General features: G+C 40.2%; 1 protein-coding gene across 1 annotated transcript in view; it reads left to right on the forward strand.

The window, feature by feature from the left end:
* The window catches only part of zbbx (zinc finger, B-box domain containing), a 143,288-nt gene that overhangs the window by 47,223 nt on the left and 81,622 nt on the right, over positions 1–14,443 (forward strand). Inside the window, exons 9-10 of the mRNA XM_041205303.1 lie at positions 3,392–3,587; positions 8,312–8,432. Coding sequence (XP_041061237.1) covers positions 3,392–3,587; positions 8,312–8,432 — 317 coding nt within the window. The remainder of the gene's footprint in view (positions 1–3,391; positions 3,588–8,311; positions 8,433–14,443) is intronic.

The raw sequence follows: 14,443 nt of genomic DNA on the forward strand, positions 1-14,443 counted from the left end.
TCAGGAGATATTAGGACAAATGATCAAAAGCTTGGTCAAAGAGGTAAGTCCTAAGGATTGTGTCAAAAGAGGAAAAAGGGGTAGAGAGATGGAGAGATTTAGGGAGGATATTCCATAGCTTAAGGCTTTGGCAGCTGAAGGCATTGGTGGAGTGATTAAAATTGGGATTTTCCATGTGGCCAGAATTAAAGGAGTGTAGATCTATTGGAGGGTTGTGAGGCTATGGGTGGATTTGAAAATGGGTGGATTTTAAAACTCTTAAAATCCTACCAAGACTGCTTTCCTAAAACCTCAAAGTTTTTTTTTTCCGTCTCCTTCTTTCAGTTTTTTCCCTCCCTCTGAGTGCTGCCTCTGGTTTATTAGTCCCTTACAGCACCAATCCTGCCTTCAAATTTCCTCTGCACAAAGTGTGCTCCTGCCTTTTCCCTTCTCTCCACCCCCCCCCCCCCCCCCCCATTAAAGCACTGCTACTGACTTCTCTCCCATTCTCATAAGAATTTCTGCTCAGTGTGCAGTGAGTTTTCGAGGTGTTGCTAAACCGGAATACAATGTAGGTCATGGAGCACATGGAGAATAGAATATGGGAGGCCAGTCAGAAGTGTGTTGAAATGGTCAAGTCTAGAGGTAAAAAGTGATGGATAAGGGTTTCAACAGCACATGACCTGAGGCAGGGATGAAGTCATGGAGATGGAAATAGGCAGTCTTAATGATGGTGTGAATATGTAGTTGGAAAGCTCACCTTAGTCAAATATGACACCAAGGTTGCTATTGGAACTATATCGTTGTTCCTTAATTGCCTCTGGGTCAAAACTCCCTTCATAAGTGTGGTGGGTGTATCTACAACACATGGAATACAATGGTTCAAGAATGGGCTCGCCACACCTACTCAAGGGCAGTTATGGATGAGCAACAAATCTGGCCTTGCCAGTGATGCTCACGTCCCATGAAAGAATGAAAAAAAACACCAAACAGTCGAATTCAACCTCAAACAGGGAGAGGAATGGGGTTGTGGTTTGTAATGGAGTTCATGGTGAGAACCAAAGACAGTAGCTTTGACCTTCTCAATGTTTAATTGAAGGAAATTTCTGCTCAGTACAGAATGTTGAACATGTTAGAATTAGTGGAGGAATTGAGAGAGGAGCTGGTGAAGTAGAGCTGGTTGTCATTAGCATACGTATAGAAACAGTTGCTGTGTTTTCAGATAATGGCCTGAATTTTCATCCTTGAGGTAGTTAGCACGAGCTGGGAACATTCCCAACTCAGCCTGCCTCCATTGGGAGAAAGTGTCCACATAAGTGGGATTTTCATTGCTGTAGTGAGGTCAGGACTCTGGCTGAACCCAAACTAAGCTTCAGTGAACAGGTTATTGCTGAGTAAGTGCCACTTGATAGCACTGATGATGACACCTTCCATCACTTTACTGATGATCGAAAGTAGACTGATGTGGCAGTAATGGCTAGGTTGGATTTGTCCTGCTTTTTGTGTACAGGACATACCTGGATAACTTTCCACATTGACAGTTAGATGCCAGTGTTGTAGCTGTACTGGAACAGCTTGGCTAGGGGTGGGGCTAACTCTGGAGCACAAGTCTTCAGTACTACTGCCTGAATGTTGTCAGGGTCCATAACCTTTGCAGTATCCAGTGCCTTCAGCCATTTCTTGATATCACTTGGAGTGAATCAGATTGGCTGAAGACTGACATCTGTGATGTTGGGGTGCTTAGGAAAGGCTGGGGTGGTTCATCCACACTGCACTTCTGCATCTGGTGCAGACATGCACATGAGTCAGAAAGATTGACCTTCAACTTCTCAACTGGTTATTTTGTTACTGTTTGCCTGCCCAAAAGTGGGCCTCGCTACAGGACAGTCCAACCATTCATTTAAATATTAAAACATACTAATAAGTCCATACCAGATTCTTCAAATTATGGTAAATATGTTTAGCCTACTTTTGGAACTTCTCTTAAAACTGGCCTTCTGATTATGTGTCAGTGGAAATTTCAGAATGATTTATTTTGCCTGAGCATTTTTGTATAGCTGTATTGGACATCATTTACACTTTATGAAGCTTTTATTTTGTTGAATGGGCAGCTTAGGCTTTGCCACCTTCTGAAAGCTGATTTTCAGACAACGTCCAGGACTATTTGTAGCTATGAATTAGTGGTAGCCTTAATCTTTATGCCGTAGAGCCCTTCGAGGTTATTGCAGGAGACATCAGCCAGTCAGTTTTAGATAGGCTTAAAGTTCAATGAAAGATGCCATGTTTGTTCTTGGCAACACCCTCATAACTTTCCAAATGGAAAGGTTCCAGCAGCTTGAGAGGGCACAGAGCAACTTCTGCCTCTCAATGTTTCCTCTGGTGCAGGGTGTCTTTGGTGGAACCTATGAGGCCATGAGTGCTCCACTTGAGAGCCGCAGGTAATTTAATAGCTACAGTTAGTACAGAAATATAATTCCAGAATACTATATTATGGAGCTACTTCTGATCAAGTGGATTTCATATATACTTCTGCATATTATTGGTCATTTCTTGGGTGTTGATATTATTCTTATATCCTGCAGCAGTCCACCTCTACTGCGCTTTGAAGCTCTGGCTTCATGATTCTAATCCAGAAATGCCATATAGCAGTAGAGTGACAGTGCAATGCAATATGGCTCCACCAGCATTGCTGTTCAACATACTGCGTGCATGCTGAAGCAATATCTCTGAATATCCTAACCAATTAAGGAGCGTTGTTGTAGAGATCAGGCAACATGAGCAAGATCATTGCCACATTCCACATGCTTCACAATTTAGCAACCAGTGAAATGTAAATATACAGATGGTCCAGAAGTTTGAAGTCCTTGAGGAGAGGCTCACTCCAAAGGAGTTGTTGTGAATGCAAGCAGAGTGGAGATAAACTCCCTGATTGCCAGCTACGTTCAGTAAATGATACCACTTACAATTGTGCAGCCATGGGCCATTAACTAAAAAAGATCCATTGTGAAGACGATGCACATTTTATCCATTTGACCTGAATTGTCCAAATTCTTCCATATAATATAACTTAGAAGATTTTAACCACCCTACATAAAGAAAACAGTACATACAAAAAGGAAGTCAAATGGATAGATCAGTTGGGAATTTACATAATAATAGGAAATGCTGTAAGCCCAAGTGATTTTTCCTCTTGGTGGACCTTGTTTCATCCTCTACTTAACAATAGGTAGTTTAATCTGACAAAGGTTTAATAATGCCTAAGTTATCTATCTGTTTTCTAAATTGTGAAAGTTTGCTACAGCAGTGCATGGTCTGCTGCATTAATACATGAAAACAACTTTCATGTTGGAGGGTTTGGAATAAAATATGTATCAAAACTTGATAACATTTTATAATTTCCTGTATGCTGTAGGTTCTTAACATGGAACAAGAGGATGATGAATCCGCTGTATGTGTGCAAAACAGCAGTGCGGAAGATTTGAACAGTAGTTCATTATTAAATGGCGACTTTGATGAGGAACAGTCATCAAAGGCTTTCCAAGAAGCTCTAAATGAATGGAGAGAGAGAAAACCTAATGAAGCAGAACAGTTTCCCGAAATGTTTTCAGGTAGAAATGGTTGTGGCACGTCCATTTTGAAAACTCAAACAATTTAAGGAAAAATACCTTAAAATGTGATTTAGTAACTTAAATATTATTTTGTATAAATTATTAAAAAGTGAAAAAACTGATAAGTTTGAACAATGTCATGATACTAACCTGAAATATGGAAATGAAAATAGCATTTTGAATGAAATTGGGAACAATAGTAAACCACTGCCAAAAGATTTGTATTCATGCTCTATAAATTGCAGCTAACACCCTTCTTAGTTTCTGTGTTGACTTTCTCTAACCTTTTCAGTTCTTTCAATATCTCTTTCATGTACTGTCACATTTCCGTCTCCAACATACAGTCCCCCTCTCATTCTCCAGATATGTCCCATCAGTTTTTCAGTAGACCTAGGATAAATGGCACTGGAATTATGGTCCACAATCTAGTTGATCACATTTCCTCCCACCCACCCACCTCCCATAAATGTAGGTACACGTGTAAGTGTGTTTTCTGCCATTTGCCCGACTCAGGAGGCCAGCACCACTTGGGTCTTGCACCAAGATTCAAAAGTAGACAGAGAGGGCCTTTGAGTATCCATTCTAGTGGTGTGCAACAAAGGCTGGCCCAGCAACATGACAAATCTCGTGCAACAGAACTGTTTGTTCTTTAGGCCGTTTGTCACCTCTTTTCAAGATGACTCTGACACACAAGCACCTCAGACCCTGAATGTCAGTAGATATAAACATTGCAAAATCAGAGATGCTCCCTGTCATAAAGTCTAGGATGTAGAGAACAAAAATGGCAGGAACAGCACCAGGCACTTCTAAGAATGAGGTGCTAATCTGGTGAAACTGTAACACAGAAATACATGTATGCTAAACATCAGAAGCAGTATATGACAGATAAAACGATTCCACAATCCATGGATCGGATCAAAGTCCTGCAAGTCCGCCCCATCCAGTTGTGAATGATGTAATCAATTAAACGATTAACTGGAGGAGGCTCCAAAAATCTCTCCATCCCCAAAGATGCCGGAGCTGAACATGTCGAGCTTGAGTGGAGGGCCAAATGGCCTGTTTCTGTACTGTTGTATGTAATCCTATGTAAAAGCAACATAGAATAATTACAAGATTGTGGACACTAATTACTATATATACTCATGTAAAAGTCCAATTTTTGAGGTCAATTTTTTAGGTCAAAAGCCATGGGGTCGAATTTTACACGGGTAATGTTTACGAAGGGTTGATGTACACGCTTGATTGGGCCCATGAAATCCATAAAAGACTGTTTCAATGGAATAAAATGAAAACCAACAACATAAAAATTCATATTTATTATTCATAATTTGATCACTTTAAAATTTTGAATAAAAACAAAGCTTAAATGTATAAATGTTTTAAGCATTTACTTACCAGTGCAAGTATAGATGGTAATCCTTGTTGTGGTTTATTACTTTATTGTGTTTTACCTTTACTGAGTAAAATATGAGTAGTTCCATACTCCAAAGGAGTTTATTTTTCACAATATTATAAATAATATGGAGTTAATAGGGGGTTTCCCATTCTTATTCTTTTTGATTCATGGCAAGAATTTTCCCATCAGCATGCGGGGGCGGGATCCGCTCGCCGACACAGAATGACATGGGCAGAACTCCTGATGTATCCCGCATCATTTGCATTTTCAGTTCGGCGGGGGCGCAGCCAAGTCAGCTGTGTGCCTGCTGACCTGTCAACGTGCTGGCGGCCACCTGAAAAAGCATGAAACCTCATCCAGGGGTGGGATGTGGTTTCATGACTGAATTTAAAAATTAAGATTAACTTTCACTTCAAGCTATGTCCATGTCCCAATTCATGTGACATTGTCACATGAGGGGACATTGATGGTTAATGAAATTTTCCAAAGATTAATTTTTTCCCTTTGGAAACCGATCTCCCTGAGGCAGCACTTAGTCTCAGGGAGATCGGAGCGCTCACTCGTGTGCACGCGTGAAGGAGTGCAGTTCCACATTTGCCATCCCCCCCCACCGCCCTCACAGGGAGCGCACAGCACTTTCGTGAGGACATCATGCTGGACAGGCCTTAATTGGCCTGCCCACGAAAAATGGCAGCGTGCCCTGAACCAGGGAGCCAATCAGAGGGCCGGCTGCTCCCGCACTTCTCTCTCTCACCCCTCCCCGCCCCAAACGGGGAGAAAATTTTGCCCCATGTCTCCAAGCTTCCTTTACATAATTGTGTCTGTGTGTTGCTTCTCCATGCTTCTCCCCCACACAAAGTAGAACCCAGGAAATGGGTTAGTTAAGGATCAGTGACAATATCTTGTTGACTCTTCACAACTGTAGGCAGTTAAGTTGTTCATCCGCAGCCCTAAACTTTTTCTTTCTGGGCAACAGCTTTATTTTTAGGGCATGTACTGTAGACTGTTGATTTAAAATAGATCTTCCACCTCTCCTTGTTTGTGAACTGTACTAAATATGGTTTTAATGGGACCTTCTGTGATTTTCTTTACTCATGATCACAGGAAGCCAGGGAACTTTTTTTTGTCTTCATTAATTAATTGCAAAACAAGCTATCCTTTGCAGCAGGAACTGTGAGGAAAGAGCAACATATTTATTACATTTAAATGGCCACAGTAAAGCTGTTCAGTATTTTTCATTCTAATATTTAATCATTTTATGTAAATCCATATACGTTCTAAACTTAAAACTGAGCACCAGATTTGAAAAACCAAACTAAGCCATAGAAACTCTTGTAAATTATTGAGTCAGTGATGCATAAAGGAAGATTTTTAGGTATTGGCTTAAATCTGTCAATATAATGACAACAGAAATTGTAGCAAGATGGAATCCTCGCTTCTTTTACAGTGATGTGTCAGTAATTTGTTGATATTTTAGAATGTCCCTATATGGAACCTGGCATTAATCATTCTTTATAAAAGACCAATAATTTGAAATAATCCATATCGCAGAAGCATGCTTTCGTCCTTGAAGTGACAGATGTTATCGTGAAATGCCCATGAGCAGGGATTAAGGAAATGTTACATGATTAAAGCTGCACAGTACTTCTCCGAGCTGCCGGTGGTATTTGGAAGCTGTCAGCTGTCATGTACCCTGACATGTTGTCTAAGCTATATAAAAGTAAGAAAAAATGTGTTTTTGCCCTCTATTTAGATTTAGCAGCATTCACTACTAGCAATTAAAATAGTGCAAACTTGTTTGATCATTTTTAATAATTTAAGATAACAGATTTTAAACATCATGGAATGATTCAGCACAGAACAGTCATTCAGCCTATTGTGCTTGTGCTAGTTCTTTGACTGAGTAATGCAATTACTCCCACTTCCATTAATCATGCTGAAAATCACAAGAATTTGGAATTTGTATTCAATCTTGTCTTCAAATTTTAATAGAGCTGCAAAGAACAAATATAATGACTGAGTATTTGCTTGAACAAGCATCATGATGGTTCGACTTCCTCCTGTACCCTTCAGCTCAAAAATGTTTCTTGCTGGCAGTGTGAGCTGATAATGGCATGACAAGGTTACCAACAGGGAATCTCCTTAACCAGAAAGATTTAACAATTGAGAAAGAAACAGGAAGGACTAAGAAGGAGGATGAATTACAGTCAAATCAAATTCAAAAAGAAAAAAGGGAAAGAAAAATTGTCAAAAAGAAAATAAAGGAAAAGTAATCTTGAACGACAATTTGTAACCTAAGGAAATTAAATTCTGCATTTGTACTCTCAGTATACCAAATGAACAAATTTAACAAATTAACAACGTTTTGATAGTGGTTCTGTCCAGTTTTGAACTCCACAATTATAATTGTCCATTTTCTGGGTAAGAGATTAATTGGTAGTGATTAACAATTGTCACATTGTTAGTTGGGTACTGGTAGAATTAATTACTAGATTTGTCATTGTGGCAAGTTTAATGGGTAATGATTATGTGCAAATGCAGAAACTTTTTGAAAATCAGAAGTTAAGTGAGAGATGCTCTTTTCATGAAGCTACTGGCAGCACAGTGCAAATGAACCAGTTATTTATGATCATTCACAATTTACCGGGTAATTTTCCTTCAATAATGTAATTCCTTATCACTGTAGAATAAGTCATGATTAAGTGATTTGATCCTAATCACTGCCTTTTTTAAAAAAAAATAAAGTTACCATTATAAACTTGACCTATGAAAGTTAGTTCATTGAAATTGACTTTTTTTTAAAAAGCAGCACAACTGGGCTCAGGTGATGTTGTTAATTGGTGAAATTGCAGTGTTTTGAACTGAGACTTGAGTGAAATTGGGCCTTGGGCTTCATCTGCGTTCAACCAGTGCCACAGATGCTAATTCTATATGCAGTTTGCTCACAGTCTGACTCCTGTTCCTCCTGGCCCTTTATCTCATCCAAGTGATCTTGATGTTAAGTTTTATCAGGCTGAATGATTGCAGAGGGATTTGCACCTGAACTCAATCTTGCCTTATCCGCTATTGCTCAATAGCAATCAGAGTCGGGATTCTAGTTGATTTTTGTTCTTCATTAATTAAGGGGCACTGAGATCTCTTGTGCCTCTACCACATTACAAGCAATCTTGTCTCACTCCATAAACAGGCTAAAAGCTATAACCTTCATGGGCTGTATGGTTCAGTTACTTGCTGTGCAAATTCACCAAGCCATTGGGGCAGCTCATATTGTATTTTAGAAGTAAACCTTTCCACAAGTCTAATGACTAATTTGCATAATCCTGGTCAGTTTCTACAGGGACATCACCTGCTCAAGACAACCTGCAAAGTCCAAAAACGCCAATTGAAATTCAGTTTAAGGAACACAACATAAGCTACTTGGAGAAACTGCTGCTCAAAAAGTACAGAAGGTGTCTTCAGTTTGTTTGCCTTGACTTTTCAAATGTTTTTCATTTTACTACCATTGGACACAACATTAGGGAGAAAGGTAGATACCCCATTAGCCAATTTCAGATATTGCATAAAGTAGAAAGGATATGAATCCCAACCAATAATATGGTTTCTTGTGGTCACATAATCCAGAGCAGCTCTTGTTCCTAACTGATAACTACAGTAGTTTATAAGAACATCGGAAATAGGAGCAGGAGTAGGTGATTCGGTCCCTCAAGCCTTCCCCTCTATTCAATAAGATAATGGCTGATCTGCCCCAGGCCTCAACTCCTCTTTCATGCCAGCTCCTCATAGCCCTCAACTCCCCGATACTTAAAAAAAATCTATCTACCTCCTCTTTAAATATTTTCAGTGATCTAGCCTCCACAACTCTCTAAAATAGAGAATTCCAGACATTCACTACCGTCTGAGAAGAAATTCCTTTGCATCTCAGTTTTAAATGAGTGTCCCCTTATTCTGTAACTATGTCCCCTAGTTTGAGATTCCCCCACTAGGGGGAAACATCTTCTCAACATCCACCCTGTCAAGCCCTCTCAGAATCTTGTATGTTTCAATAAGATCACCTCTCATTCTTCTACACTCTAATGAATAACGGCCTAACCCATTTAACCGTTCTTGATAAGTCAACCCCTTCATCCCAGGAATCAGCCTAGTGAATCTCTTTTGAATTGCCTCCAATGCCAGTATACCCTTTCTTAAATACAGGGACCAAAGCTGCACACAGTACACCAGGTGCGGCCTCACCAACACTCTGTACTGTTGTAACAAGACTTCCCTATTTTTAAACTCCAATCCCCTAGCAATACAGGCTAAAATTCCATTTGTCGTCTTAATTATTTGTGCACTTGCATGCTAACATTGTGTTTCATGTACAAGAATACCCAGATCCCTCTGTGCTGCACTTTATTTGGAGTCTCTGTCCATTTTAATTGTCTGCCTTTTGATTCTTCCTACCAAAGTGCATGACCTCACACTTGCCTACATTAAACTCCATCTGCCAAGTTTTTGCCCACTTACTCAACTTGTCTATATCCCCTTGCAGATCCCTTATGTCCTCATCACAACATGCCCTCCCACCTATTTTTCCATCATCAGCAAATTTGGATACATTACACTCTGTTCTCTCCTCCAAATCATTAATACAGATAGTAAATAATTGAGGCCCGAGGACTGATCCTTGTGGCACTCCACTAGTTACGTTTTTCCAACCTGAAAAAGACCCATTAATCCCAACTCTGTCTTCTGTGTGTTAACCAGTCCTCAATCCATGCTATAATACATTATCCCCAATACTGTGAGCTCTTATCTTGTGCAATAACCTTTTATGTGGCACCTTTATCAAATGCCTTCTGGAAATCCAAATACACTACCCCTATTGGTACCCCTTTATCAATTCTGCTTGGCATAGCCTCAAAGAACTCTAACGAATTTGTCAAACATGATTTCCCTTTCACAAAACCATGTTGACTCTGTTTGATTCCTTTGAGCTTTTCTAAATGTCATGCTATTTCTTCCTTAATAATGGACTCTAGCATTTTCCCAACAACAGATGGCTTATAGTTTCTTGCTTTTTGTCTGTCTCCCTCCCTTGAACAGGGGTGTCACATTAGTGGTTTTCCAATCTGCTGGGACCGTCCTGGAATCCAGTGAGTTCTGGAATATTTAGACGAATGCCTCCACTACACTATCTCTGCAGCCACTTCCTTTAAAACCCTTGGATGCAGGCCATTAGGTCATGGCGACTTGTCTGCCTTTAGTCCCATTAGTTTTGCAAGTACTTTGTCCCTCGTGATAGAAACTGTTACAAGATCATTCCTCCCATTAGTTACTTGCATATCTGATATCTTTGGAATGTTTATAGTTTCCTCTGCCATGAAGACCGATGCAAAATATTGGCTTAAATTATCTGCCATTTTCCTGTTCCCTGTTATCAATTCTCCAGTTGCATCCTCCAAGGGTCCCATGCTCATGTTAGCTACTCTCTCTTTTTATATAAGTGTAGAAAATCTTGCTGTTTGTTTTTATATTTCTTGCCAATTTACTTTCATAATCAATTTTCTCCCTTTTATTAGCTTTTTAGTCATCTACTGCTGGTTCCTTTAAAAAAAATTCAAATCCTCTGGCCTACCACTAGTTTTTGCCACTTTGTATGCCTTAGTTTTTGATTGGATGCCCTCCTTGACCTTTTTTGTTAACCACAGATGGTTTATCCTTCTCATTGAGTCCTTCTTTTTGATCGGGATAAATTTTTGCTGAGCGTTATGAAATATCTGCTTAAATGCCTGCTACTGCTCATCCACTGACCTTCCCCTTAGTCTATTTTCCCAGCCAGTTTTAGACAATTCTTTCTTCATACCTCTGTAATTGCCCTTATTTAAATTGAGGACACTAGTTTGAGATCCGAGTTGCTCAACCTCAAACTGAATTTGAAATTCTACCATGTTGTGATCGCTACCCCTTAGAGGATCCTTAACTAGAGATCTCCTATTAATCCTACTTCATTACGTACTACTTGATCTAAAATAGCCTGTACCTGTGTAGACTGTGCAATGTATTGCTCTAAGAAACAATCCCTGATGCACTCTACAAATTCGTCTTCCATGTTACCCCTGCCAGTATGATTTGTCCAGTCAATATGCAAATTAAAATCATCCATGACAAATGTATGCCCTTCTTACATGCCTCCATTATTTCCCCATTTATACTTTGTCCTATAGTGAGGCAACTCTTCTGGAGCCTATAGATGACTCCCACCCGTGACTTCTTCCCCTTGCTATTCCTTACTCCCACCCAAACTGATTCCACATCACGATCTATTGCACCTATATCACTACTTGTCACTACATTGATACCTTCCTTTATTAACAAAGCTACCCCACCCCCTTTTCCTTTTTGTCTATTTTTTCCGGAACATCGAATACCCTTGACTATTGAGTTCCCAGTCTTGGTCACCCTGCAACCATGTCTCTGTAATAGCTATCAAGTCATATCCATTTATTCCTGTTTGAGCTGTCAACTCGCCTATCTTGTTACAAATGCTGCGTGCATTCTGATGAAGAGCCTTAAGCTTTGACTTTTTACCATTATTACTCATTCTGGTTCTAATTTCTGCTGCACTCTGCTTATGCTTTCTGCCTCTGTCGTACTTTGATTATCGTTCACCTCTTCACTGCCCTGCACCTCTGCTCTCTCGTTTATTTTTGATTTTCTAAACTTCCCTTCAATTGAACCCCCCCACTAATTAGGGCTTTAAACTATAACCCTACTTATACGATTTGCCAGGACACTGGTCCCGGCATGGTTCAAATGAAGCCTGTACAAATGGAACAGCTCTGTCCTGGAACCAGTACTGGTTCCAGTGCCCCATGAATCAGAACCTATTTCTTTCACACCAGCCTTTGAGCCATGCATTTACCTCTCTAATCTTATTTACCCTAGGCCAATTTACACGTGGCTCAGGTAGTAATCCAGAAATTATTACCTTTTGTGGTTTTGCTTTTTAATTTAGCCCCTAGCTGCTTGTAGTCCTTCAGAAGAACCTATGTTGGTACCTATGTGGACCCTGACAACTGGATCCTTCCCTCCCATTCCAAGTTCCTCTTTAGCCCAGAAGAGATGTCCTTAACCTTGGCACCAGGTAGACAACACAGGACTATCTGTCTTTGCTGCAGAGACCAGTATCTATTCCCCTAACTATGCTACCCCCAATTACTACTACATTTCTCTCTCTCTCTCTCTCTCTATCTCTCTTTCTCTCTCTCTCTCTCTCTCTCTCTCTCTCTCTCTCTCTCTCTCTCTCTCTCTACCCCCCCACCACCACCCCCCACCCCCCACGCACCACCTGAATGATGCTCTGCACCACGGTGCTGTGGTGAGTTCACTCACCCTCCCTGCAGTCTGTGCCCTCGTCCACACCAAGAGCAAGAACCTTGTACCTACTGGACAAGGACACTGCCTGAGGCTCTACCAGAGCTAAATTCTGGATTCCCATACCTGCCTCACTTGCAGTCACATTCTCCTGCCCCTGACCACGGACCAATTTTGATGTAATTAATCTAAGGGGTGTAACTGCCTCCTGAAACAGTGTCTCAGGTAACTCTCCCCCTCCCTGATGTGTCGCAGTGTCCGCAGGTCAGACTCCAGATCATCAGCTCTGAGATGAAGTTCCTTGAACAGCCAACACTTGCTGCAGATGTGGTCACCATGGATTGTACTGGCGTCCATCAGCTCCTACATGTAGAGCTGCAACACTTCGCCTGTCCAGCCATCTCTATTTAATTAATTAAGTTGGATGTTAAATATTTTGAAAGTGAGTTTCTTAACTGCACTCTGCTGCTGTAATAACGTATCCTGATTTAAACCATCTGGCCAATCAAAAGAGACAGGGAAGAGATACCCACCAATCATCTACCTGTTTTTCTGTGACGTCACACTTTGTCTCTGACAGGTAGAAACTTGTTGAATGGGCTCTCTGCCTCCATGCAGGTCTGCTCTCCGTGTGCTCCCGGCTCTCCTCTCGCTGTTTTAAACTGTGAAAATCCTGGCTCTCCCCTTGCAGTTTTAAACTGTAAAAATCCCGGTTCTTCACGCGCTATTTTAAACTGTTGTTGTCTCTAAGTGAAAATGAGCCCTTAAACAAAACATAAAACACATGACAATTATTTCTTCAGAGCAATTTTAGTCATTGAATATGGATAAAGTTGAAACTGTAGCAAAACGGTAACAATGATCTGCTTTTAAACATGCAGAGTGACTGCAAAAATGACAGACATATTTCTCGCTGTTCCACTCTGCTTCCAATAGATTGAAGTTAGAATTGTGGAGCAGAAAGCCAAATTACGTTCACATCTTTTGATTAAAGCAGATAATGTTCAGAGTCAAAATGGTAACTTAAAATATTGTGTTGTTACAATCCCATTAAACACCATTAACATTTAAATAGAAATCCGAAAACTTAACTTTAACCAACAGATCTATGCCACAAGATTTCACTTGTTTTTGAAACAAAACAAACTTTATTATATATAAAAAAAACTTTAAAACACTGTTAACTTAACAGTATGGTTTATAACTACATATATTATGCACTCAGGTTCACTTCTTTCTTCCCCCATGAATTCTCTTATAGAATGTATAAATCTTAGTGATCTTTTTCTGTAGGGATCACCGATAAGTTTGCCAAGGTTTTCTGGAGAATTCTTCTCAGCTCCAGCTATTCTCGAAGGTAAAACTTTCATCTACTATCCCTTGACTGTGAATGCCTCAGTTCCTTGTTCTGGTTACTATTCTGATATTTCCAAGCTAATCTGCTTGTTTCTTTCTTTGGCACAAGACTTTGTGGAGGACTACTCTCAATTCTTCCACTTTCAAAGTAGGCAACCTTCCAGCTTCTGTTTCCTCACACAAAATTAAACCACATCTGCATTCCACATGTCTAATGATGAAGTTATTTTTTTACTCTGCTTACAGTGCAGGCTATCTAACTGTCTTTTACTTTGGTTATCTTAGCGAGCTACAAACCACGTGAGGTCCAAACTTCAACTAAATCTCAGCAAATAGCCAGAAAAATTGAAACCAAATAACTTCCCTAAGCTCCACCCATCTCCATAACGATGCATCCTGCTCTGGTATGTCCGCAAACTGCTCTTTAGATTAATTATCCCTCATTCACAATTTTTTCTTTGAATAGATGAAGTAAATGAGTTTTACAACATTTCAGGGTTCACTGAATGCTTTTAAATTAATTTAGCCCTAACTCCCAAAACAATATCCATTGGACTGTGCTTCTCTGCAAGGATCACAGACACAATGGGCAGGATTTTTTAGTTGGTGTTTGGGGGCAGGCCCAACATGCCAACGCGTAAAATGACGTGCGATGATGTCAGTCGTGTGTCCTGACATCATTGTCCTGAGTTGCGATGTTTTGTTCGGTAGGCGCATGCCAAAGACGGCTGCATGCCTGCTGATCTGT

This window comes from Carcharodon carcharias, chromosome 2 (genome assembly GCF_017639515.1).
Source record: "Carcharodon carcharias isolate sCarCar2 chromosome 2, sCarCar2.pri, whole genome shotgun sequence".
NCBI lineage: Eukaryota > Metazoa > Chordata > Chondrichthyes > Lamniformes > Lamnidae > Carcharodon > Carcharodon carcharias.